This window comes from Ursus maritimus, unplaced genomic scaffold (assembly GCF_017311325.1).
Source record: "Ursus maritimus isolate PB19 unplaced genomic scaffold, ASM1731132v1 scaffold_34, whole genome shotgun sequence".
NCBI lineage: Eukaryota > Metazoa > Chordata > Mammalia > Carnivora > Ursidae > Ursus > Ursus maritimus.
In genome coordinates, this window is record NW_024426008.1 from 18,809,976 (window position 1) to 18,837,868 (window position 27,893).

The 27,893-nt window shown below is 46.5% G+C and overlaps 2 protein-coding genes across 2 annotated transcripts in view; one reads left to right on the forward strand and one right to left on the reverse strand.

Moving 5' to 3' along the window:
* Positions 1-16,472: 16,472 nt before the first annotated feature.
* On the forward strand, positions 16,473-23,365 carry TMEM252 (transmembrane protein 252). Its single transcript, XM_008690935.1, has 2 exons — positions 16,473-16,747; positions 20,551-23,365. The coding sequence occupies exons 1-2, from the start codon at positions 16,473-16,475 to the stop codon at positions 20,786-20,788; spliced, it is 513 nt and encodes a 170-aa protein (XP_008689157.1). The 3' UTR covers positions 20,789-23,365.
* A 4,176-nt stretch (positions 23,366-27,541) lies between these two features.
* Positions 27,542-27,893, reverse strand: part of PGM5 (phosphoglucomutase 5) — a 182,568-nt gene continuing 182,216 nt past the window's right edge. The window contains exon 11 of the mRNA XM_040620278.1: positions 27,542-27,747. Coding sequence (XP_040476212.1) covers positions 27,658-27,747 — 90 coding nt within the window. The 3' untranslated portion in view covers positions 27,542-27,657. The remainder of the gene's footprint in view (positions 27,748-27,893) is intronic.

The following is a 27,893-nucleotide window of genomic DNA, read 5'->3' on the forward strand; positions in this document are numbered from 1 at the left end:
CCCCCCCCCTCAAAAAAAATCCATACCAAGGGAAAATAATTCCACTTAGGGCTGTGCTCTGTCTCAAGGGAATCAAAATTCCCTTGATTCCCTTGAGACAGCGCTTGCCGGGCTGCCTGGGGTGGGAAAGGGACTGGCCTTCACAGCCCCCTCCTCACAGGAGAAGGAGGATGAGGGGAACGAAACAGGAGCATGAGTGACAGGTTAGAGCCCCACGGATGGAGTGGTGCACGTAAGTTCCAGAAAAATCAGGAACAGGAGGCCTCACATCTCTCTCATCCAGAGGGGTCGGGTGAGGGTGCCTGTGGACTGGGCGGGGAGGGGGAGACAGAGGAGAAGTGTGGTCCCAGGACGAACAACAACAGGAGGTGGTCCTGGAGACAAGGTTTTCAGCATTAAATCTCATGCTCATGCTCATGTGGGGGGAGTAGGGGGTGGGGGTGGAGAGCAGTATTTTCATACAAGGGCAGCAGACAAATGCCCACCAGGACCTGGCTGGGAAGGTAAATGAACGAGACACTGGCCAGGTGGGCATCGAGCTCACTGAGGGCACCTGTCCCTTTTTAAAAAGGAAGTTGAGGGGCATCTCCTTGGTGGGTACCGTGCCCGTCCGTGGACGCCAAATTCCTAGATGTGCCTGTTAGGAAGATCGACCCTTCTGCGTTCTGCAGAGCGGGTCTGGGCGGGCTCCTCTGTCCACCGCGGTCCTGCTAGGTTCTGCCAGTAGGGGGCACCAGAGGGCGCCAGGGAGGGCGGGAGGTGGGCACGAGGGTGTCATGGTGTCCCACGGGCTTGTTGGCACCACCAGCCTCACCGCAACTGTCCCCTTCGCCCCAGCAGCAGTAGCTGGTGTCGGGTCCCAGCTCTCCTCCCCCCTCCAGACCCAGCCTGGCTGCCCCTGCAAGTCTACCAGCAGCTGCTAGGGCTCCCTTTCTCAGGTCCTCCGCTCCACTGACTCCCTTCTTTGAGCCTCTGGATTTTGATAACGCGCCATTAGGTCCCTCCCTCCAGGTCGAGGAGTGGGGGCTCCTTCCTGCTGTTACTACCTATGGGTTATACGCATCCCTTCTCCAGTCAGCGTCGCCACCACTTGCCTCTTGAACCCCCCATTTTAAACCTCTGTGTTGCAACACCCAGTGTGGATTTTCTTTACCTGACTGGACTCTGACCGGTCTGCTAGTTCTCATTTTTCAACAGAAGCCGAGTATCTAGATTATTTTGTGGAATTCATCACCCCCCCCAACTTTTTGTGGGGGAAAACCAGGGTGTTTGTCCAAAGACCAGATAGAATCTTGTAGCAGACACAGGGGTAGCCCCTGGCACGGGGCTGGGAAGGTCACCTGTGGGCAGCTCACTGTGGCTGCCAGCCTCCAGAACCCCCCTCCACTGAAGGGATCTACCTGGGGTGGGAATAGTCCCCTTCGCACAGTCTGGCCCCCGGCCTCCCTGTGGGAGTCTCTAGAAGGCTTGGCTGAGTCCAAGCTGCAGGGGGTCAGCTTCTCCCCTGCCTGAGGACACTGTCTGCACTTCCTTCGAGGGTTCTCTTCAGAAAGCTGCTCTGTGCAGCTCTCCATCTCCGAGTCTGTTCCTAGGGACCCAATGTAAATAAGCCAAGGCTGCTCTAGTTGATACAGAGAGCACGGCCCTCATGCAGGAAGCATGTGACGACAAACACTTTCTGTCACCAAAGAACATTCAGCTGGAACAAGGGAGGAGAGGAAGGAGAGCCGAAGAGTAAGGACCAAGCAAAGAGAGGGACAGTGAGCCGGAGACTACGTGAAGTATTAAGTGGAGGTGACGTGAAGAGTACCCAGAAACAAAGTGGTGATTGAGAGCAGAAGGACTTCGGGACGCCTGGATGGCTCAGTCGGTGAAGCGTCTGCCTTCGTCTCAGGTCATGTCCCAGAGTCCTGGGATTGAGGTCCCAGTTGAGCTCCCTGCTCAGTGGAGAGCCTGCTTCTCCCTCTTCCTGCCGCTCCCCCTGCTTGTGCTCTGACAAATCAATAAAATCTTAGGGGGGGAAAAAAAGACAAGAGGGCTTCCCCGGAGCTTCTCCAGTGAACCACGGCAGGGATCATTCCCTGAAGCTGAGACGACACAGCAGCCGCCTCAGGCCTGTCTCCCCAAAGCTTACACGGACAGGGCAAGGGAAACACTGCTGGGGACTTGATGTGAATACAACTCGGACTGGCTGCGCCATCAGCAGCCTCCCCACGGCCTCATGCACGACTGAGGGCTGGTTTTGCACGGACCTCTGCCAGCAGCACAGAAGAGTAACACGATGACCTGTGCTGCCCCTCGTGGACCAGCTCACTGAGTCTCAGCTCATGGTGGGTGGGTGGGGGGGGAATACCACACTTAACCCCTTCCTGACACCCTCGTTAGGAAACAGAAGCGGCCGTGCAGCTCCCCACCTGCACGGGACGGAGTCCATACTCACACTGGCTACTGCGCTGGTTGGAGCAAAGAGCAGGTGCGCCCTGCGGGAGGGCCGGCCTTGGTCATTCCTGCATGATGCAGTGCATGAACCCTCATGGCCTGTCCCAAGCCTTTTGGGCACATGCATGCAATTGCTTTTTTTTTTTTTTTAATTAAAGTATAACATGTCCCTTTTCCTGCTACCTCCTTCTGCAGCTCGACCACGTTTGTCTGGTCAGCAGGCCGGTCAGCACAAGTCAGAATCACGTCAAAGGGAAGATGCGGGGAGGCAGGGGTCAACCACACTGTAATATTTAACTATATTACTTAAAAGCAACCGGAGAAAGCTCATTTTAATTTTCAACTTCAAAGAAAGGCCAGGGGGATTACGGCAGCATCCCCTGGGGACATCCGAGGTTTCCTGTGGCGGAGGGCATGACGAATAAAGTAAGAGAAGCCTCGCTGTCTGAAGTCGGGGCGCCTGACCTGTTTGCAGGCCTGGCCCTGACAGGGGAGCAGAAGGGACAGAAAAAGGACAAATGGTAGTGTCAACGAGAGAGAATCACACTATTTCAGGTGTCACGAAGTCACATCTCTGAATGTGGGTTCTGAATATGCAGATAGGTCAACCTGAGAGGGAACCACTGTGGGAATCTCATTAGCCAGGCTCTTACTGTCAGATGAGGGGCAAGTCAGACAGTCTGTGAATATATAGGCTTCTGTGAGACACAGGACCTTCGGCTGGGGCTGCCAGCCCTTCTTTGGAATATTAAACAGGTCCAAACCTCCCAGAGTGTTTCAGCTGGCAACATCCCACTTGCAGGCAATTGGTTGTTCTTTAAAAAAGAAAAAAAAATGTGGGGCGCCTGGGTGCCTCAGTCGTGAAGCGTCTGCCTTCTGCTCAGGGCGTGATCCTGGCGTTCTGGGATCGAGCCCCACATCAGGCTTCTCCACTGGAAGCCTGCTTCTTCCTCTCCCACTCCCCCTGTGTTCCCTCTCTCACTGGCTGTCTCTGTCAAATAAATAAATAAATAAATAAATAAATAAAATCTTAAAAAAAACAAAAACGAAACACTACAAGTGGTCCTCATAATTAAAGAAATGTTTTCTCGAACACCTCTTTTATCTATTTAAAACACAAATGACTGCCATACACCAGCCGCTGGGTTTGGTGCTGTGGTTCCGGGGCAAAGAGACAAAGCAGATGTGGTCCTTGCCTTGATGAAGCTTATAGTCTTAGCGGGAAAAAGACCTTAGAACAGGTAAATAATTCCAATTATGCTGCTCTTTATGCTGGAAGGACCTTATTCTTATCCAGGAGCCAAGGAAGGACTTCCTAAGGAGTTAACAGCCTTCTGAGACTTCAATAAAAAAGGAAGGTTTAATGTGTTAAGAGATGACAGAAGAGAGTTCCTGGAAGGAAAGGCATTTCCAGGGGCCCCAGTAGGAGGCAATTCAGACGTAGGAAAGGTTGAGGGCAGCCCCGAATGGGAAGCAGGAGGACCGCGAAGGGGAGATGGTCAGGGACCGTTACGGAGTTCCTTCCCAGCCACGTTATTGACTGGTGGCCTCACCCTTCAATTTAAGAGAAGTGACAATGGTTAACAGGTCCCTCTGGCTGCAGCGTGAGAACAGATCGGAAAGGGCTAAGAGGAGCTATGGAAAGGATGAGTTAGGCAGGGAGAGGGCAGTGCTTTGGATCAAAACCCTAGCACTGATGGGGAAGCCCGAAAGATACCTGAAAGATACCTTTTGAAAGGGAAATTTGGAGACAGAGAATGTTGGGTGTGAAAGGCTAAGAATGACTCCCAGGGTTCAGTAGGTTTGGAGTGGGGGGGTGGGTGAGCAGGGGGCAGGCTTGAAGGGCACAAGGGTGAGGCCAGCTTTCACTGCGGACTGCCGAGCTTTCTGAGTGCATGTGGGGAGTAGGTGGGGGAAGGGAGAGGCTTAGAACTGATAAAGATAAGCAGGTAGAAACAGAGCCAGAGAAGTTTGAGAATCATAGCAATATACGAGAGCACAAGAACCGGTGGCTTTCAAACTTTTCTGATGAGGACCTACAACAAGAAAGACATGTTCGATCACACATACACCACAAACGACAATTACCCTCGTTCTTACCTCTGGCACGCGTGATGTTCCCTGATACTCTCTCCTTTCTCCCAGGGCGGGTCGCAGGCTTCTATGTTGATCTAATGACCTGACAGCGAGTTGCTGCCCACAGTGTGAAAACTCTAATTAGGAGGATGCCTGGTGAGAAGACAAGAGGATCCGAAATAGAGCCCGGCAAGATTTTTTGTTCAAGGCTCAACCAGAGTAGGTGGTGTCTAGAAAAAAAAGATGAGAGAGGATCCGACAGGGAGGTAGGTGGACGGGGCCAGGGAGAGCCCTCGTTACACTTTAAGATGACTACGGCAGCTCCAAGGATCCCGTCCTCACCCAGTAGCCTCCAAAGCCAGGAAGGGACAAATTTCCACTTTCGGTTGCATTACCAGAGTCAGAAAACCCTCCCCAAACATTTCCTCGCTGCTGCTTCCCCGCCCACCCCAGCCTTCCCTTTTATATCGTTGACAAGGATGGTTCACGTGACTCGCCCCAAGCCAATCACTGGCTTAGGGGGTACAATTACCATGATGGGCTCCAGCTGATTAACAAGCTCACGCGCATCCCCGTGAGGCTGCAGAGGGATTACTCTCCCTGAACACAACGTGGGTAAACACCTGACCCTTTAGGGCTCTCCCAAGGAAAGGCTGTAGGTGAAGCGGTTACCCAGACTGCTTGCTACTTCAAGTGTGGTTCAGGGAGGGGCCAGCAATGCTGGCATCCCCTGGGAGCTTCTAGAGCTTCAGAATTGCAAGCCCCGCCCCAGACCCGCTGAATCAGAATCTGCACGTTCTGAGATTCTCAGGTGACTCGCATGGACCAACAGTTTGAGAAGCACCGGCTGAGACACCAGTAGGCACTCCCAGCGTCTGCCATATTGCCTCCTCTCGTCCGGCTCTCTGTCCATTCCTTCTCCACTTGTTCTTCTATCACGAATCCCAGACTGCCACACATGCTTTGCAAGGTTTTGCTTAATTGACCCAAAGATCCTCTCTTTATTTTCTTCATAAGGAAGCAGAGCAGCATTTTCAGATAAACACGGCGAGCTCCCAGCTGTGACCAACTCAAGCCGTTAACATTATTCCTTCAGGTCACCCTGTTCTGTTCCCGTGAGGTATAAAATCCTAGTCCAGGGCTGACAATGTCTCTCGGCTGCTGGAAAGTTCTGTATTCTTTAACAGCCCTAGGCAGGATTGGGGGGGTTCTGTTTGCTTTTTAAATTTTGTTTGTTTCCTAGTATGGCTCCTTTTACTGAGTCTACAGGACTGCAGACTCAAGATGAGAACTCCTGCATCTAGGCAGTGTGTATAACCCTCTCCCCCAGGCCCCAGCAGATCTGAAGGGTTGGGACAAGCTCTCATTTAGTGACTTCTGTCCAGAATTGGAGGCTCTGAGATCCTGAGACACACAGAGGGCCTAGAAAAAAATTCAGAGAAAAGACAAATTTGGTTAAAGAATTGGAGGATTGAACCTAAAAGGAAATGTTAAAAGAATTAACGTATCTTAGGCTGAAGAAAGGAAGACAGAGAAGGCATTAAGCATGTAGAATTGGCTGACACTTCACTGAGGCTTCCAACGATCAGCTCTCTTCAAGAATTTTCATCCTTTGTTTTAAAAAAAAATTAGGTGTTGAGGCACCTGAGTGGCTCTGTAGGTTGAGAGTCCAGCTCTTGATCTCAGCTCAGGTCTTGATCTCAGGGTCATGAGTTCAAGCCCCACAATGGGCTGCACACTGGGGGTGGAGCCTACTTAAAAAAAATTGGTGTGGATACTCAGAATTTGACTGTCAAAGATTTAATGCGTAAGGCCTTTCTCACATTTCTTCCTACTCATTCATTCCTCCATCTTTATCGATCACCTGTTACATACCAGGCACTCTGCTCTAACAGTATTATTGTTTTACTCTAAGTGGCATGAGAACATACCCTTCTAAGAATGGTGACTATGTCAAGATGGCAATTCATCTGAGACAACACTGATTCATCTAAGAGTCTCCGAGATAGTTCTGATTAAATATAGCAACCTCGATATAAAGGCACAGTTTCCTCATGTGGCGCGGACACTTCCACGATCTGCCTCCAAGCGGCTTTTCCTGTCCCTGATTTCACTGCTCGTCTTACCCACCTGCCTCTCCTTTCCTACCACTATACCCATCTTTGCTTGAATGTACCAATCCCTTTCACTCAGTTCCCTTAGTTGGAATAGCTTTCTCCCTAAAATATCCTTCGATGCTTTGAAACCCTTCAAGCTTTTAAAGCTCATCTGTATTCTTCTCTGCAAAGGCTTCTTGCCACTTAAAATTAACAGTGACATTAAATCAATTAAAAATGAACTCTTCCCTCTGTATTCCTCTCACATGATGCTCATGCTAGTTTGGCACTTACTCTTCTTTGCATTAAGGTAGCTTTTTTTTCCTGCCTCAACAGTAAGCTTTCTAAGAACAAAGACCATGTCTTATTCTTTGTGTTCCTCCCAGCACCTAGCTGCATACTTGTTGATACCGAATCTTTCTATTAGAGTCTTCTGGGCCTAGTAGGTTTGCCCTTCCTGGACCCCTATGGTTGGCTAGGGACATGTGGTCCATTGTCACCACTGAGCTGTCCATAAAGTGGTGTGTGACACCTTGGGCCAAAATTCTAATCACCAATGCAAGACCCTTCAGCGTTGTCTTCTCTCTTGGCTGTTGTGACTGTTAATATTCTGGAGAATAGTTCCTCCCTCAGCTGAGATAATGTCAACTTATAGCAGAGCCCCAGCTGACCCACGATGAACACGTTGAGTGAACAAGAAATAAACTTTTGGGGGCACCTGGGTGGCACAGCGGTTAAGCGTCTGCCTTTGGCTCAGGGCGTGATCCCGGCATTATGGGATCAAGCCCCGCATCAAGCTCCTCCGCTATGAGCCTGCTTCTTCCTCTCCCACTCCCCCCGCTTGTGTTCCCTCTCTCGCTGGCTGTCTCTATCTCTGTCGAATAAATAAATAAAATCTTAAAAAAAAAAAAAAGAAATAAACTTTTGTTATTTAAACTCGCTGACCTCTAGGGTTGTTTGCTATGAAACAAAGCCTAGCCCATCCTGAGTGATACACTTATAATTGGTAGGTAATCGATAAGTACTGCAAGCCTATAATTTTTTTAAAAAAACCCATTAGAAACAGCAGTTAATAATTTAATCAATTGGAACGTAACCAAGTAAAATTGCCAGCCTTAGAGTCAGGTGTCAAAAGAGGCATTGAAACGTAAGATGAAGAGTGTAGGATACACAGCCAGCTAGCTGTCAGTTTGCAGACTGGCTTTAAATGACCTTGGTCGCTAGTCGTCCATAGAATCAGCCTCCTCCAATCCCAGTTGGAGCTTATATTTATCTTGCAATGTTGTTGTGAGAATGAGAAATAGTAAATGAATGGTACCTGGCACATGGTAGAACTCAATACATTACGACTGCAATTGTTTTAGTTGTATTTTTCACATCCAGTCATGTGAAAAGTGAGAAATGTGAGAAACTACACATATTTCAATTTAAACCAACTTATTCCCTTCCTATGGATCAGTGGCAAGACATCCTTTCCATCCTTCTTTCACATGTCTTTCAAAAAAAAACCCAAATTTTGGCTCTTATTGATTTTTTTGAAAAGTGTAGGAGGCTACTATATGTGTTGAGATAGTAATTTATGACTAAATCTCAGTTTCTAATTGACAAATAGGACTGTTTTTAATGAATTATTCATTTTTCTCTCTGTATGAGACACCGGTGACTCATATTAAATAAATATATGTATTGAAAAAAAGAAAGAGAAAAAATAAGACTCTGGATTTGTTTTTCAGTTTTTGTGGATAGAAAATGAGAATCATCTGCTTGTGACAATCTCAGGTTTATGTATAAAATTGGAAAAATTAATCTTTTCTGTGAATACAGTATTGCCTTTGCCCTTTTGTCTTGATTTCCAGCACTTGATCAAGTGTGCTGAACTCTTCATCCCAATACACTTAAGTAAAGGTTTCTTTTTTTTTTTTTTTAAAGATTTTATTTATTTATTTGACAGAGACAGCCAGCGAGAGAGGGAACACAAGCAGGGGGAGTGGGAGAGGAAGAATCAGGCTCCCAGCGGAGGAGCCTGATGTGGGGCTCGATCCCAGAACGCCGGGATCACACCCTGAGCTGAAGGCAGACGCTTAACGACTGAGCCACCCAGGCGCCCCTAAGTAAAGGTTTCTGAACACTCTGCACGTCACAGTCCCCTGAGAACTTACAGTTACTGTCATGGCATTTTCACGACTTGATGACACTCCTGGCGGCGACCAGACGTAACTTCAGTCCCTCAGTGTAAACAGAGAATGACTCATCATTCTGGGGCCATCGATAGCAACTCAGATAGACGCACATCATCTTTGACTTGTTAGTACACCTGTAATGTAGAATCACCTCCCCTCCCCAGTACTTTATACATATTTTGATATGTAAGAAAGAAACATCATATTCCAAAGATAGGTTCCTATTCCTAGGGCTTTAATAAGAGGAAGGAAAACGTGAACATCCATATTTCTCCAACCCAACTAAGGATAGCACCAAAAAGTAGGAGACGAGAAATCAAGCCACAAGATAGGAATGCCTCTATTAGTCTTCTCTGCTCCCAAGCTACCCTTCTTTTCTGCGTCTGCCTTCATCTCATATCCCAAGTCTCTGCCTTGGTTCTGACCTATCCAACTGAAAGAAAAAAAACAAGATTGAGTTAGGAGCACTTCTAGAGCTGCACATGACAGATATTCAGTTAGTCTTTAGGATGACATTTTTCTCTGTCTTTAAGGACCTTATTATTCAGTGCTGAAGAAGTATAGAAAATTAGTAATTATACTCCAGCCTGATGAACTATGAAGGCTCATTCAAAACATGCAATCATGACGGGGTGCCTAGGTGGCTCAGTCGGTTAAGCATCCAACTCTTGATTTTAGCTCAGGTCACGATCTCAAGGTTGTGGGATTGAGCCCTGTGTTGGGCTCCACGCTCGGCGTGGAGTGTGCTTGAGATTCTCTCTCTCCTTCTTTCTCTGCCCCTCCCCCACTTGCACACAGGCTTTCTCTAAATAAGTAAATAAAGTCTTTAGAAAACAAAACAAGAACGTGCACACATGAAAAATAATGTTTTCAAAAACATATGCTGTTCTAGTGAAAAAAGTAAAATACAAAATTACAGAGATAGTCTGATCTTAATTTTGTAAATAATATCCACTCATATCCATATGCACTCAGAAAAAACTTGGAATCAGATTTGCAGACTGAGCGTACCTGTCTACTAAAAAAAGAAAAAGTCAGAAAAAGGATACTGCAAAGTTAAGAGCTAATTCGTACACTAACTAGAGGAACTTCAAGCTCAGGGTTAACCGGTACAGTGTAGGGAGGGGCCCTGTCAATCATTATCTGGTCAATAAATTAGAAGATTGCATTACAAACTCCTGGGCCTTTCATGATCTGCCCATGCCCCTCATATGCTGAATGTCTGGAAACAGTGGTGTTTGCTTCATGTTAAAGTCTCATAACTGCTTTAGACAGTGAACCTGGGGGTTGTCCTATCAGAAAGGCCAACTCTGGATGGAGAAGTAGAGCAGAATTTGATAACTCTATACATAAAACCATAGGAATCACGGTGGGAAGAGGTGCAAGAAAAGAAGAGAGCATGAGATGCTTCTGATATGAGAGGTTCCCAGATCTCGTATGTTGGGGAGAGAAATGTCCCAAACCAAGATCATCTATTTGCACCCCTGCAAGATTCTACTCAACACACCCTAAAAGTTGGCTCCTATCATTAGAACTTTAATTCACCGGGATGATTACCACAGCCATAAGAAAAGCAGCCATAGAAAAGCAGCTATGAGAAAGAAACACTCAGACTTCTAGATTATCAAAAATATAATCACTATTCCTTAAAAATTGAGCTGAATAACCAAAAGGGCACAGATGAATATTAAATTAATGAGCTGGAACATTTGGCTAAGGGATCTTCTAGAGCACACCGCAGAGATAAAGAAATTTCCAGAAGCTCCCACATCCATCTAAAGAGTTGATAACGGAGGGAACAAAGGGAATAGACAGAAGGACATTAAAAAAATCAGAGATGACTGTTATTTAGTGCTGAAGAGATATAATGAACACGTGGATTTTAATTTATTTTATGTTTCAATTTATTTCAGTTTCTGAAATTTTGGTCCTCAGATTGTCCCATCTTGGGCTAGAGCAGTAGTCCTCAACCAAGGGCAAATTTGATCCCCAGGAGATATTTAGCAATGTCTGTAGACATTACTGATTTCCTTGACTAGGTATCTAGTGGGTAGACAGAGACCAGAGTTGCCACTCAATACAGCACATGCAGAGGACAGTCCCTGTTGCACAGGATTATGGGGCTCAAAATGTGAATAGTGCTGAGGATCAGAAACCCTGAGCTAGCAGGAGACCCCTTCAAGGTGGCTGCCACACCTCTTAGGCATAACTCCTGGAGCGTTCATTCACTTTCTTGCTTTCCAGTTCAACAATACATCTCCTGGGTCTTCTGCCTGAGCCCTAGAATCCGCCACTTCTACAATGGTATATGGGTTTTTCAGTGGGATGGTAGGTAGAGACAATAGTCTGAGTGCCATGGATGCTCATTGCTGCTGGGTTGTCATTGTTTTCAAGAGAAGTTCAATATTAAAGAGAATTTCATGAGGTGGGACACAGAACTCATATCATATTTACAAGTTATTGGCCAACATGCCAACTGGTGTAAAAGCAGGTCATCCAGTTCTGCCCTTCCTTAAGCTTCTTCTCTGATCCAAAGTGGCTATGGTCTCTTTTCAGTTTTCCACAGATCTGCAAAGAAATTAAGTCTTTCTGGCTGATCTGTGGGTTAAGTTGGAAGCTGAACTCTTTCTAGAACAGAATTCATCTTCTTGCTTGGTCCATAGACATGACTCAATTTCCTCACTAAAACTTCACTTGCAGAAACAGGTGGCCAGCTCATGAGCCATAGTTTGCCATTTTGATTTTTTTTAAAAACGTTGCTCAGAAATATGATTTGTCTTGATTACTAAGTGTTTTGGCACCCCGTAAGCTTTGTACTCTAAGCGAGTTCCTCGCAGCCCTCACCAGTCCTGGCCCTGCTTGGCGTTCTCCTTCCTAGAGACTCACTAGGTTCATTCCAAGGTGAGTATGAGCCTCACGTGCTGATCTAATATCACTTGACCGTGGGGTGCCGCACATTTTCTGAGAAGCTGTTTCTTCTCTGCCAAACTAAAAATGCCTTCATGTAAATCTTCCTGAGTGAGTGAGGGGAAAAACAGAGATGGGGAGAAAGGTTCAAAAGCAAAGAAAACAAGAAGGAGAAGGAAGTGACCAGTGCTCAGTGAACCCACACGTGTGAAAGGCTAATCCAGAAATCACTCAGTAATCACCACCATGAAAGTAGACCAGGGTGACATGGCTGGTTACGCACATGCTCACCTTCCCCACCTCCTGCAAGGCCTCACTTCCTAAACCTAAGTGACCTTCTGGAATCTGGCCGCCCTCCCTCAGCTCTTGACCCCTCCCATACAATAGCTTCAACACGCCATTCGCTTCCTTCCAAAGTCCCCATTGGCTTCTCCTCCAAAGAGATACGATTTTTCTGTTTTCAAGAGAAGGGCACTGGCCAATGTGTCCAGTAAACAAAGGCTGGAGTGCAGTTAGAAACTCCAAGGCATTTACGTATTACACAGGGGGAGGCTTCAGGGGGCTCTGACGTGGAGGGCAAAACAGTGCTTGGAACTCGGCTGCACTCAATGTTCAGAAGTGCTCATGGGTCAGTCATGCTCAAAGGAACAGTGTTGAGAGAGTGATTATGTTTTAAGACAGTTTGGCTGTCAACCAAATAACATGGTGCTGCCTATTGCTGAGCCAGGCACTTTTGCTGATTGGTGAATTCTTAAGAATTATAATAATGAATAAATAAACTGGCTTAAAAGCAGGACATTTCCTAGATAGATCTCTTAGTGGGGAATTGGGACAGGAGGACGATGGCTTGGCTTCTTTTGGGTCCTAGAACATTTCTCAATCAAAGGAGGGCCTCTGTCCTTACTCCTCCCGAACATTCTTTTCCCCATCAGTCCCAAGCTGTCTGTATGAACTTAGGTGACTCAGAAATCTCTCTCTCCTTTAAATGAAGGTTTCTCCACCTTTAAACGAAGTCACTAATATTGGTCCCTCATTGTCACACTTAGCACTGGCAGTGGTGAGGTGGACAAGAACAGGAACATTGGCCTGGGGGTCAAGGCAGACATAGAAGGTAGGGCAGAGCATACGGAAGCCCAGGCAAAGGCTCAAAGGTCTCCTGAAACTGGCTCTTTAAGGTGATGTTTTGGTGTGGGACGAGCTCTTTATTGGATTCTTTTCATTTTTCCCCAACCCTGAGGATATGGCCCGCTTTTCTCTTTTGTCATTACAACTGGCCTTCTGCTTGGGGTTCTGCCCCTTCCAGACTGATGAAGCCCAGGGTGCTGTCCCTCAATGTGTGTGCTATGTCACTATCACCATTTTTGAGGCATCAAAGGGGAATCATGCTCAGAGAATAGTAATGCATGTGCTTCAGGACTGAAGAAGAGTCACAGTAAAAAAATATATATAATTATTTAATAATTTTTATATTTAACAATAATAAAAAAAAACACAAACAGGCAAAAATAACTTCAACATTAATCTTTCCCGAGGATGTGTCAACTGTCATGAAGGAGATACGTGGCCCCCAGCAATATTTCATATTTCTATATTGATTTTTTCCCTTTCTCAGCTACTTTCTTGGTAAACTACAGATCTTCCTGTACTTTCTCCTTGATGCCCCACCTCACCCCTGATAAACTCAACTATTCTGAGCCCAGCTCTTTATTTTATATAAAGGAACTAAGTCTTTTCATCCTCCTGCTAGCTCCTGGATCTTGCTCTTTCCTACAGAATTTCTTACCAAAACAAACAAAAACACTGTTTAAAAAAATGCACTGCTCTGGGATTGACAGGTAATAACCTCCATAAAGGGTACTGAAGGGGGAGAACCTATCTGACAAACTCTAGGGCATTAGTTATGCTTCATTGGAACTGGAGGAGGGAAGAACAGAGATACTTACTTGCTCAAGGACTTATGTGATCACAGGAACTAGGCCTGACCTATCATAATGCCCAGTCTGGTTCATCTTCCAGTTTTGGTTTAAAACAAAGAAGCCCAACCCTATGGGTGGGCAGTCCTCATCAAGAGTGCTACCCTCCTTACTCTACTCTGTAAGCATCACTCTGGGGCTCTACCACTTACCTGCTCTTGGGACCCACCTCCTAGTGCAGACCTTTCGGTTGGAAATCCTGGGTCTTTCTAAGCTGTTTGGAATTACAGCATTAATGACAATAACAATAATGGTGAGCGTGATTACAGCTAACCTTCATAGGGCGAGTTCTATGTGCCAGATACTACGCACTTACCCAATTGTCCCCTTGGTTTCAACGTCCCAAGGAGCTGTTTTAGTTATCTGTTGCTACCTAACAAATTGCCACAAAACATAGCAACTTAAAACAACACACACCCATCATCTCAGAGTTTCTGTGGGGCAGGAATCTGAGCATGACCTAGCTGAGTCCTTGACTTCAAGGTCTCTCAAGCGAGGTGTTACTTAGGGTATAGTCATCTCAAGGCTGGACTGGGCAAGGATTTGATTTCAATCATTGATCATTGGCGGGAAGCAGTTTCTCACTGGCTGATGGACTAAGGTCCTCAGTTCTTCACTGACTGTTGGCTACAAGCTCCCCTTAGTTCCCTGTCATACAGGCCTCTCTAACATGGCAGCTTCCTTCTTTAAAGGGTATAAGCCATGAGGACAATAGAAAAAGTCTGCTAGTGAGACAAAGTTACAATCTTTTGCAACCTAATCAGAGATGTGACATCCTACCATATTCTATTGGTGAGAATCAAGTCACTATGTCCAGCCTACTCCCAATATGTCCAGCCTGCATTCCAGGGGACACAGATACCAGAAGGCAGGGATCATCAGGGGCCATCTTGGAAATCTGAAAACCTCAAGACCAATTGGAAAAGGAGGGAGAAAGGGTTGTTTTCAGATCGCAAGGATAAAAACAAGACCAGATGAAAGTAGATCAGGGTAAGAATTGAAGCTAATAAAGGTAGAGGTTAGAAGGTGGAATAGGGAAGCGCCTTATATCATTTTGAGCCAGTGTCTTTCTCTCTGCCCTAGCCCATAACATGAACGTAGAACTAACGAGATGGTGGGGATGAGGCTAAAGGGTGTATAGGGCACCACTGGGGCACTGCACAAAGAATTTCTTTTTCCATCAGGAAAGTAAATGGAATAATAGTAATGGAGTAGTGGGGTAGAGGAGTGGCAAAGAGGGACTGAAGATCATCTCTTTGCACAAAAGTGACCCAGAGTCCCTGTGGGCAGGAGAATTTTGGCAGGGACACGCCAAAACATCACATAAAAAAGGGAAGGAATCAAGGCATGAATCAGATCTAGAATAGGGCGTCTATAACCAAAGACAGTCAAGATGGAGGAAACAAATTCCAGACAGGAAACAGAAGGCTGGTTCTGTAAAGATTTTTTGAGGCAATGCTGCAGGGAAGCAGATGGTGCAGGGGAGAGGACAGGGAACATTTTTTTTAGCGGCATCTACCAAAACAAATTTCATTTCATATGTGTTTTGTGAGGGGGAAAGGATTGTAGGACTTTTCAGAGCTTTTAATATGCTAGTGTGCCTCGTGAAACTCTAAGGTGTGTGTGAGGGAGGGTGGGGATTGACAAGGCAGTGTTTCTCACATGGGTTTGTTTTCCTTGGAGATGGAAACATGCTACATGTTTTAGGGGATGCTCTTTTATTAAATACCTGTGGCCTTTCCTATGAGCAGGAAAGATAAGCCAAGAATGGTTGTCAGCAGTTGAGCAATAAGCAAAAATTTTTATCAAACACCTATCTGTTAACCAGAAATGACCCTAGGATCTCAAAATTTGGGCCCAACAATGGGAAAGATACAAAACCAGGATCAGAGAAGTCACCAGATCGTTGCCTTTTTTTTTTTTTTAAAGATTTTTACTTACTTATCTGAGATAGAGAGCCCACAAGCTGGGGGGAGGGGCAGAGGAAGAAACAGACTCCCTGCTGAGAATGGAGCCCAACCTAGGGGCTCCATCTTAGGACCCTGGGATCATGACCTGAGCCGAAGGCAGACATTTAACCTACTGAGCCACCCAGGTGCCCCCCAGATCATAGCCTTTTACAACCAGCCCCAGAAATTCACCCCCCACCAATTCCCAAAGCTCTATTACAATCCTTCTCTCCAGAATTCTCTTTCCTCCTCCTGCGGATGCTCATTTCCTTATCAACAGAGAAGGAATCAGGGAGCTCACCCCATAGGCTTTTCTCTTGGAATTTTTCCAGTAATGTAGGGTGAGCGCAACAAAGAGAGTTTCATTGCAAGAGGCAAGACGAACTTGTTAGGAGCTTAAAAATGTCTTTTTAGTACAGAGAAAGAAGAAATCAGGAAAGGATCCCTTGCCAAACCACAAAGAAGATAGTTCATCAAGAAATGCTGATTTCTCTAGCATTTGTGGGGAATTACCCACCATGGGGATTAAGAGATGAGTGCCCATTTAATCAAAAGATGAGAGACCTTCCCTCAAATCACTGGGGCTGGCTTAAGGGTCCTACCCAGCTCCGAAGAGCAAGCCCGCGATGAAAAGCCACTCCTTCCTGTATTACACAATGCTGTGTTTTTAGGTTAATCCTCCAAGGATATTACGGTAACTTTCAATGGTTAATGAATAGCTTCTCAGTGCCTGCTTCACTTAATTGTCCAAAGGCCAGTTGGTCCCAGAGCATATAAAGCTCTGAGCGGGCTAATGAGAGCATTCTCTCTGAGCAAGGAAGCAGGGAGTAGAAGAGTTCCAAAGGAGCGGGGATGCAGAACAGAACTAGTCTTGTTCTCTGTGCCCTTGCCCTCCTGATGGGCTTTCTGATGATCTGTCTGGGGGCCTTCTTCATTTCTTCAGGATCGATATTCAACTGTCGAGGGAATCTGATCCTGGCCTATATGCTTCTGCCGCTGGGGTTTGTGATCCTTCTGAGTGGAATTTTCTGGAGCACCTACCGCCAGGCAAGGGAAAGCAAAGGGGTGTTCACCCATGTGCTCAGAAGACACCTTTCTCATGGGGCACCCCTGGCCACAGTTGACAGGTATGTACTGGGAGGCCAGAGGATAAGGAGGGCTGCAGTGGGGCTGAATTCTGGAAAGATGCAGAATGAACCTAATCCCACTGTGCAGCAATGTCCATGGCCTGCAGGGCTGTCTGTCTAGAACTGAAGCTTTCCTGCTGGGGAAATTACCCCAGGGTTAGTCCTTTGGAAGAATGGTGCTGCCTCTGGAGAAAACCATGAAGTAGAGGGTATTTATATCTGAAAAACCACCTCTTCCCCCATTGAAAACCCAGCTAAGCCAATATTAGAGGCCCAACTCTTAGGTTCTTTTGTTGTATCATGGAAGCTGTCCTTAGAGGCAGGTGGTGGCGAGATAGTCCCCATAACCCGGCTACCAGGTTATAAGGCAAGGAAGTTCCAGACCAAATTCTGCCACACAGCAAATGAACAAAGAGGCATTGAATGAGTGCTGCAACCTCTTAAGGAACTTGGTGAGGTCCCAGCTTACCGTCTTTCTAGATGTTCTGATCACACCTTGCATGAAAGTTTTATTCAAGGCAAGGCAGTAACATTCCAGCAGTAATTCAGTTAACCTTACCACCTCATGCCCATTATGATGGTTCTTACTTTAAAAAACACACAGGGGGGCGCCTGGGTGGCACAGCGGTTAAGCGTCTGCCTTTGGCTTAGGGCGTGATCCCGGCGTTACGGGATCGAGCCCCACATCAGGCTCTTCCGCTATGAGCCTGCTTCTTCCTCTCCCACTCCCCCTGCTTGTGTTCTCTCTCGCTGGCTGTCTCCCTCTGTCGAATAAATAAATAAAATCTTTAAAAAAATAAAAAAAATAAAAAACACACAGAAAACAAGTGTTAGCAAGAATATACAAAACTTCGAAACCTGGGGGCACCTGGTGGCTCAGTCCATATGTAAAACGTCTGTCTTGGCTCAGGTCATGATCTTGGGGTCCTGGGATTGAGCCCCGAGTCAGACTCCCTGCTGAGTCAGTAGCCTGCTTCTCCCTCTGCTCCTCCTCCTGCTTGTGTTTGCTCTCTCTCTCGCTCGCTTTCTCTCTGTCTGAAATAAATAAATAAAATCTTTTAAAAAAAAACCCGAAATCTTGTGCACTGCTGGTGGGAATGTAAAATGGTGCAATCATTTTATAGAAAATGGCATGGAGGTTAAATTTGGAATCACCATTTGATCCAGCAATTCTACTTCTGGGTATGTAGACAGAAGAATTAAAAGTAGGACTTTGAATACGTAGTTGTACACTAGTGTTCATAGCAGCATTCATGATAGCCAAAAGGTGGAGACAACCCATATGTCCGTCACTGGATGAATGCATAAACAAAATGTGGTCTATGCATACGACGGAATATTATTCGGTCATAAAAAGGAAAGACAGTCTAACATGCTACAGCATGGATAAACCCTGAAGACATTATACTAAGTAAAAGGAGCCAGACACAAAAAGAGAAATACTGTACGATTCCACTTCCATGAGATATCTAGAGCAGTGAAATTCATAGCCAGAAAGCGAACAGTGGTTATTGGGCCAGCAGGGAGGAAGGAATGGGGACTTACTGTTTACTGAGTACAGAGTTTCAGTTTGAAATGATGGCTAAGTTCCGGAGACGGATCATGGTGAAGGTTGCTTAACAGTGTGGATGTACCAGATATCACTGACGCACTTAAAACGGCTCCAGTGGTAAATCTAATGTTATATATATTGCACTATAATAAAACAAACTTCAGTTCACCTTATGGTCAGTCTCAGACAACCAAAACCCTCCTAATTCTTGGCTGACCACAGGACCATTTAGGGATAAAACTTCAGTCATCATCCTCAAGATACAGGCTGCAAGACTCTATAAATTCTTTTGCCCTCTTCATCTAAAATATCTTAGCTACTCCATGTATCTTGAATATAAATAATTTTACTCATGACGGTTGATCTTTGACATTATTATGCGAATTAATAAGATACTAATTACAGTAACCAAACCGCATTTCCAATGTTTATTATACTAACTGGCAAGGTCTCTGGGTTTGATAAAGATTAAGATAACTAAAGTGATTGCGATGGTGCTTCTTGAGTGATGATTTTTTTTCTTGTATAAATGTTAAATGATTGCCTCCAGAGTGTGAATTCCTGATCAGAGTAACTGATTGCAGGGGCGCCTGGGTGGCTCAGTCGTGAAGCGTCTACCTTTGGCTCAGGGCGTGACCCGGGGTCCTGGGATCAACCCCTCTGTCAGGCTCCTTGCTCAGCGCGCCGTCTGCTTCTCCCTCTCCCTCTGCCTGCCACTCCCCCTGCTTGTGCTCTCTCTCTGTCAAATACATAAATAAAATCTTTTTAAAAAGAAGAGTAACTGATTGCCTATAGGAGGCAGCTTAAATTTGCTAACATCACACCGTGCCCAGTTATTTCAAAAGGATCCATGATATGGCTGTTGTGACACCCCATTGAAATGTGTCTTCCTGCTGCATCTAATAGGTGCCCAGCCTACACAGAATGGCCAGGAAGTGAGTCAAGAAAAAGTTGCATTTCTCAGAAGCATATGCATTCAAAATGGGAACCCACATTGAGGTATCAGAGCCAATGAGTGTGCAATGGTGGAACTCAGGGCACTGGGAATGTCAACTGGTGGGGGCGAATGGGACTGGAAGAGCTGGATGGGATTTGGGGGTGGGCGGCAGTCATCCTGGAGCCTTTCAAATCACTCCAGGGAACAGCTCACCTTTCTGTCTTCAGTGTCTTTACACATGTGCCCCATGACACTGCCTTGGCTATTCTGAGTGAAGGCTGAGATTTATGCCGTACAGTAGACCCCTCCTTCAGCTATCTGGCTTTGCGCCTGGTAATATTTGGAATGGAGCTGTGGCTACAAGTGGCAGGCTCTGTTCTGTTGTGGTTACACACCATAAACACTCCCTGTGGGCACCGAGGGATTCGCTCTATAAATACACAACTCGATCAAGCTCACCCTCTCTCTTCTTCACCTCACCTCACACTACCCCCCGTCCCATTCATGATGGAGAAGCCAGAAGGACTTAGCAATTAGCAACATTGGGCAAGATGACCAATGAACACACCACCTTCGGTGAGAATGGCTCCTTTTACCATTGACTTATTGGCATGGAAAGGGCTGCCAGTGAAATCTATGTGAAGTTGTCGATTGAGATGGTTTGAGAAATGAGCATGTTTTTTGGAAACTAGCTGCTGAGACTTGAAAGAAAAGAAAGAGAGAAGCAACTCACAGAGTTGAGGAGACAGCACAGAGCTGGGCTTTTAAAAACATGTTTTATTAGAGTGTAGTTGACACACAAGGTTACATTAAGTTCAGATGGACAACAGCGATCTGACAAGTTTATACATTGGTTTTTGTTCATTATTTTTTTGGCTAGGAGGATTTGAGACAGTGAGCACAATGGAGTCGAAAATGAGGTGTGTGTGAACGGGGACAAGGACGTGGATGGACTACTTGGGTGGAGGGAAGTTGCACAGCCGAGGCTCCCCGTGTCCCTTCCCCTGGCAACGACCTCGCACTGAAAGTCCCTGGTTCCCACGAGGGAGAGAGAGGGGATAGCTTGGAATAACCCACTGGGAAAAATAGGACTCTAGAGGCACACATCCGATGGCTGATAAGGAGGGTTTTGCTGGAAGAGCAGCACATTTTTTTAAAAACTGGTGATGCCAGGGAAGAAGTACATCTGTTTCGAAATCAATGTTTCTTAACAGTTTCACTTCACACAATGTGATTTGAGAGAGGCAGGCATATGCCTCTTTGGCATTAACCACTTAAATAACACATGTGTGTTTGTGGCATTTTGATCCCCAGGCCAGATTTCTACCCTCCTGCATATGAAGAGAGTCTTGATGCCGAGAAGCAACCTTGTCCTGCAGGGGGCGAGGCCTTGGGTGTTCCTCCTCCTCTGTACACAGAGATAGGCCTTGAATTCGAGGATGCGATGGATGCCCGCCCAGAGGCCCCCCCTTCCTACGAGGAGTCTGTAGCAGGCAGAGCGCCGGCAGCCACATCATTGCAGGATGCCGAGAGGCAGAGCCGGGGATGCTGATGCAGGGGATACTCCCTCATGCTCAGAACGCGCCCTCACAGGTTACAGCTGCTGATCATAAATGCGGCCACTGGACTATGGGAGGGAAAGTGTCTTCTGGGACCCGCAGAAGTGCTCGCCGAGGAGACGCTGGGGATGACAGCCATGCAGTTCCACCAATGTGCTTGGCCTGCAAGGGCTCCAGAAGGGTGCGGTCAGCAGCCTGCAACATTTCAATGGATTCGCGCTAATCCCAGCCCAGGTGGGCTTTGGGACCAGTTTTGGAGCTCAGCTCCAAGAGGCTTTTGGCTCTCACTCAACCCCCTCCCGTCACCTCAGTCCCCTGGGGCGGGGACACAGGTGCTGCTGGTGGGACAACCAGGCGCCTGCAGGCACTACATCACCCAACAATTGCGAGAGGAGAGTGTGCTGGAAATGAAGGGTCATTGTGGTTTCATTTGCGGGTTTTGTTGGCTGGTGTTATAGTCTCTTCATTTACAATATTACCAGAGTGACATCGTAATTCACGTTGTGGGAGCTGTGCTCTTGGAAGCCATGCATGTTACTTCATATTACTTTAACTGTGCGTATTTTATTTCTATACGGAAAACAACTATAATATTTCCTTTCAAAATGGCTCAAACACAAAATTTTCAATGAATATCTTAAAAACGGGATGGTTGTACAAGCAGAGATGACAAGGTGGACAGAATACTTAAAAATCCATAAGACACAGAATTCAGAGGGGAAAACTGTACTAGCCATAAGTTGTATTAATATAATTTTGACGTAAATCTTGAAAGGCATTAAAATATTCATGTGTATTTCAATAAATCCCCCTGCAAATCCCAGAATTGAAAGAAAGGAGACTATATTGTAGTACTTTGATACTTAACAGGAAATTCTTTGTGTCTCAAGATACAGACCCATGCATTTTTAGTCTTATGACATTTATTTTTAAAACCCACTTATTCTTCCTCAGCTTTATTATATTTTATTACGTGTTTTAACACAAGAGGACATGTTGGGGGGCAGGGCGGTGGGAAGACGGGCCTCCTGATGCTTTAGAGCTTGGACAAGAATCTTCACTTCCTTGGGACTAAGTTTCTTCCTCAATCAAGTGAAGAATTTATGCTGGGATTATTACCTAACAATTACGGAATGTCTTTTATATGACAGGTTCTGCACCGTGGACTTTTTGTGCTTTTCGTTTAACCCTCATTATAGCCTTCAGAAATAAGTGCAATGGTTCATCCCATTTTACAGATGCATAAACTGAGACTTTGAGGTGTTAAGAAACTTTGCCCATAACATATAGTCGTTTCCAGTAGACGGGCTTGGGCAGGTGTATTTACTTCACACATTTGTCCTAGGTTAACCCCGTCTAAGCTCCCTTCTCCCGTGGAGCAGTTTGGACTTCTCTCCAGCTTCAGAAAGTGGGCCCCAGCAGGAAGTGGGGCCCCAGGACTTGTGCAATACTTTACAGACCTTGGGGAAGCTGGAGAGCTTCTTCTAGCATTCTTTTATATTTTTTTAACTTAAAAAAGATTTAAAATTTCTTCATTGTAGTTGACAAATCATAGGGTTCTCTTTTAACATGTAAAGATGCCCTCCCTGTTTTCTGCCTAGGAGCTTGGCCCTCACCTCTTCATGCAGTTTCTTTCCTTCTCTCTGATCATTCCATCGATGATGAATAGTGGCTCCTACTGGTGACAGGCAGCCCTCAGTGAAGGGGCACACGGGAGGTTTGAACAGCGGTGGTGAGGATGAAGAGCTTTCAAGGAGAAAGAGGGCTGTCAAAATGGAATGGGGCCTCCGTGGCCTCCTCCTCCCATTTTTGCTGAGTGCACACATTCAGCATGTCCTGACAAATACACAGGAAGCCATATAAGAGGAAATCCTGGTCCCTTTACATGAAACATGCATTTGGGCATCTGTGATTTGAATCCTTGACCTCAAGGGCATAACTGGATATGAAGGTCACTCATGGTTGTCCAATGGGAAGGTGATCATTTCTTAGCAATGCAATTTATTATTTCTCTCTGTCATCTCTCTCCATCCCTCTATTGAGACTGTTACCCTGAAATTTTCTCTGGGGTCTGAGCACACCCATGGGCCTGAACCAACTCTGTCACTGGGCTTTCATCCAGAGTTTGCATTTGTCATAGATGGCTCTTCCAACTTCTGGTAGTCATATGAAACATGTTAATTTTGATTTACATAAGAAAATTGTTTTGGTCTCTTTACTCCAATAAATTTTGTACTTAAACTTCCCTCTCTTTCATCTCTGTTTTGTAGCAGAAAAAAAAATCAATAGGGGAACATAAGTCAAAGTTTGATTCTCCATGTGGAACTAACGAAGCATCCAGACGAGTTAATCTTTTTGAAAACCCAAACATTACTGAACATCAGCTATTGATTCATAAGATAAGCCAGGTGCTTTTTGAAAAGAAGTACTACTAATAGACATTTATTGCTTTTTTGAAAACAGATGTACTCCGAAGCCAGCATCAAGGACAGGGTGTTACTCCAGACAAATCCTACCTTTGAGAGGCCCCCCAGTTAAAACCCGCTGGGCAAGTCCGGACAAAAGCGTTCCGCTGTGCTTAATAAGAAATCATTGGCCACCCCTGGGGCACTTACTCAAGGAGGTAGACATTGTACCCCGTCTTCCTCCTTAAGCTTAATGGTACAATTAGAGGTGATGGACGGAGAACCATGATTCCCTGAATGGCAAGGAGGGCACGGAGACTGCAAGAGAGTGAAGAAGAGGCAAATATTCACTACAGTCTTTGCTCATCCCCTTCTCTTAAACGTGAATGGTGGGCTTGCCTGGCAATGAGGAAGGGCAAGTCTCAGAGGTGACGCCTCCTCCACTATTTTCAACTTATAACCTTCCTCTGAGTGACAGCTTTAAGTCCCCCCTCCATCCCCTAGAAGGTGAGCATGACAAGGTCAGTCATAGAATGCATTATGCTGCCTCTTTCGCATATCCGAGACGTAGCATGTGTATTTTTGACCTCTCCGCTCCAAAACTCGCAAGTACTTTTACCAGCAACTCTACCCATCCCTCAAGATTCGACTTAAACACAGAGTCTTCGGTGAGGTAACTCCCCAGCTCGCCTGCATTGCAGGGCACACACTGGGTGGTAAAACACATGAAAAGATGATAAAGACGTGGACTTATAATGCATAGCTTCACCATATTCTATAATTTTCCATGACAGGTTAGGCTGATTCACATACCTAGTGGGCTGTCAAGCGCATGAGCCATTTCCACGGATAGGGACTCCAGCTGGTGGGAGTGGGACGGGCATCTGCTAAGCTCTGCTGCGTCTGATTATCTCTTGTTTGTAACAGCTGAAGGGCAAGCACTGATTTACTGGCGGTTACATCATTTCGAAAGGTGCGCGACTCCTCAGGCCCTTCTCCACTCAGGGAGGGAAATCTCCCCAAGGCGGGTGTCTGGGATGTCCGTGTGCACGTGTTTCAAGACTCCCCAGTGCACGATCAAGCAATAAAATGGAGTCACCTGTTAGGGCACGCCCCTCTCTCGCAGGTGCTTTTCGAATTCCCCACACCTGCCATGGCTGATGGCTGTCGCTGCCAAAGTAAATCCCATGCCTGACACGGACCCACAGCCGGCCAATCAGAAGTCGGCATATCGTTATCCCTGTGGCTGTCTGTATTATCTGCGGAGAACTGTCAGTCCAAGTGCCGCCATGTGTAGAAAGCCTTCAGGTCATATCCAAGCCCATCCGCCTGAGATGCCATAAAAAACTATTCTGTGAATCCCGCGGATAGAGGCCGCACCTTGGATCAGTAATACCGGATGAACATCTCGTTCTAATAATGGCAGCGCGCTGTTTGCAAGGGCAGCTAATGAACCCGAGGATCATGAATGAGGCAAAACAATTCTGTATCCCCTATAGGATATTTAGAATCCGTGGTCCCCTCCCCTTAAATGCCTCCCTGGCACGTATACACCCACATTTCCAAACTCTGTCCTGGTTGGGAACCACTGCACCGTAGACACTGCCGCTTGTCATCATCCTGGGGGCACAGGATGTTGGGAGTGAACCCCATCCCGAGAGTGGCCTGACAGCTGCCACACTCCATCCACCCTCTCCTCTGTGATAGCCTCCTGTGGTCCCCCACAAAATTCCTGGACCTCTCCAGTCATTTACTCTTAAGAAAGACGGGTGGCTGGAGCTTCATCTTTAAGACATAAAGACCACGACGTGCAGAAAAGTGCCTTCCTGTCCTCCGCCTCTCCCGGGGAGAAGGTAGGACAACACGCGGCTGTGGCTCAGCAAGAGAAGCGGGGGTTTTATGTAAAGCAGTAATAACTGCTCGGCAATGTGAAGTCGAGCAGGCTCCAGAAAGAAAGGCCGTGACCTAGAGCCACCTCAGGGCCATCCCCTTGGCCACCTCGCTGAGAAAAGGCTCTGAAAAAATAGGTGGCTGTGCAGCTGCTTCTTTCCATAGCTGGGCCCAAACATGTGCTCTGCCTGATATTTATACCCCGTGACTCCTACACCCTCGTACATCGGTGCCATCCTCTCACGAGACCCAATGCCAACCTCCTCTCCAGCCTCTCAACCCCCAGTCTTTGCTCTGGCTACACTGACCCGTCATGAAATCATAGACATGATGACAAGTCTCAGGAAACTCCACTCTCTGGGAAACCCGTCAAGTGCCTAGAGTCTGCCATCTCAGAGCCAATCCCTCCGTGTGTTTCCATAGCACGTTGCTAGAACATTCATGTCCTCCCACTTCTTTGTGTATTTTCTCATAGCCTCCCATGCCCACATTACAAACTCCTAGGAGCAGAAATCACGTTTTATACATCTCTTCACTGCACCACAAACAGGACCCTGCAAAGAGTAGTTGTTCAACCAGTGTTTGTTGAATGAATGAATGAATGAATGAATGTATACTTGGGCGGCTGGGCGCACATGCTGGAAATTAAAAAACAGAATTTTTAAGTGAGGATTATCTTACATTTGAACTTTGAAGGTAGAGACGATTCAAAGTTCAGCAACTTGAGAAAAAAATACCTATTTTCTGACCTAGAGCTAAGCCTAATAACACATCCAGCTGCATGGACCCACACAGAGCCGAGCAGTCAACGGACAGCCACCACGGACCCCACGTAAAGGTGGTGAGAACCAAAGCTTTAAGGGAGATGACACGCGTTGCTGATAAATTCCATGACTTTAGGATCTCTGCTCAAAGCCGCCCTCTATGATTATGGAACAAAGATACTTACGAGGAAAGACCAGTGGCCAATTTCATCTCTGAGGACTCCCAAAGGCAGTTTTGAGCAATCTGCCTTTTCTGGTCCCACTTACGTAATAAATTTCCGGGTCCTAAGAACGAAAGCCAGCCCTTGGCAGTGTTCTGAAAGACAGACTTATCAGAATGTGACCACCCATGGCAAAACAGACATGCAAAAATCCACAATCCATGCGCAGGTTGAAGTCAGGAATTTCTTTTTTATTGGCGACTACATGTCCTAGCAAGTTTCTGACAGAAGCAGAGATAGAAAGTGGACACAAATCCCTTCCCTGGAACGTCTCCCTGCTTGTGCTCATCTTGGCTACAGCAAAACCCCCTTGCCTCACAGTCAAAGAGCACCACGTCATCTGTGCAAACGACAGGGTGAGTGAGAGTGTCGTTCCCAAGGAAGCAAAACATACGCAAACAGGTCCCACGCACCGAGTGCCCCGGCCGGGTGCAGACAGAAGCTGCTAGAGCCGCAGCATCCCTCTCCTGGGCAAAGAGGGCCAAGCCAGCTGTGACCTTCTGGTTTCTGGCAGGGGTGCCACCCTCCCCCACCCCATTTCATCGGGTCCTTAATGACCACCAGTACGGTTTTCTTCCAGCAAGCAGTCTATTCTCTACTCCGCTAACATTTCATTGTCTCCTAGAACCACTCTAAGTAAGATCTGAACTGTGTCCAAATGACTGCTTTAGAGCAGGCCCTTACTGGGAGATAAGGGAAGGCAAAGTCAGAGAGAATGCAGACATGCTGGTATTTTGTCTTCGCAGGAGGAATGACTATAAACCCCTGTATCACCCTACGTGATGTCGTCAAGGGAGGGCTGGTGAAATGTGGTGAAATGTTAGGCATTCATGCTGCCAAGAAACTGCCTTCCACCTGCACACGAATGAATGGTGGGATTTGAAGGGATGCAGCCAGATTAAGAGCTAAAATGGTATTATTTACAAAACTAGAGAGGAAAACACCCTTTGATGTGCTTCGTTGAAAGTGTGCCATGGTGATCTGTAGAATGCTTCCAAAGATGTGAGAGAAGGTGACACAGGGACTTGCACAAGATGGGAGAGTGGGGGAGTGGGCCATCCGGGGCCCAGCGGCCATGAGGAGTTCCACAACGTTCCCCCTGGGAGCCCTGAGCCAGGATGAAAAGCTAAGTCCTCCACCGTGCCAAGGAGAGTCTTCCTAGGTCTGCCCAGCGGCACCCATGGCTTGGGGTTAGCCTAATGCTGGCACTGTGCTCTGCATGATTTCAGAACCTTTCCCAACAGTGCGCAGATGCCATGATGGGCACGTTCCTGGCCCACTTACTCTTTCTCAAAAGGTGACGTTCCTTTGTGTGATAAAATATAGATACCAAATGATAGTGCAGCTTTACCAGACAACTGAAGACCCTGTGGCATTTGGAGGAACTGACCCAAACCCAAACAAACTGATTTTTTTCCTCTCCCCACCCACCCCTCCCCCACCCACTAACAAATTATCTTTTTTGTGGTTTTTTTTTTTTTTTCAAAGTCATAAAAGGCACAAACAGGTAGCAAGAAGGCGTGGGTAAAGTGTCTCCCGCCAAGCGCTCTCTTTTGGCCCTGGTGACTGATCTTTCCTCCATTCAGGTGATGACAGTGGGGCCTCTCCGGCCGGTTCTCTCATGAATCTGGGATATTTTCAGCGCGATGGCTATAAGAGGACTCAGCACAGCCTGGAAAAGGAGGGGAAAAGTCTGTGAGCAACTCACATCAGTCATAGGAGGGCCACTGTGGTTGGTTTCTGTCGCAAGCATCTGGATTCAACTCCAATTTTCAGCTTAAAGGAGGAGTTACCACTGGCCCAACACCTGTTCCCTAC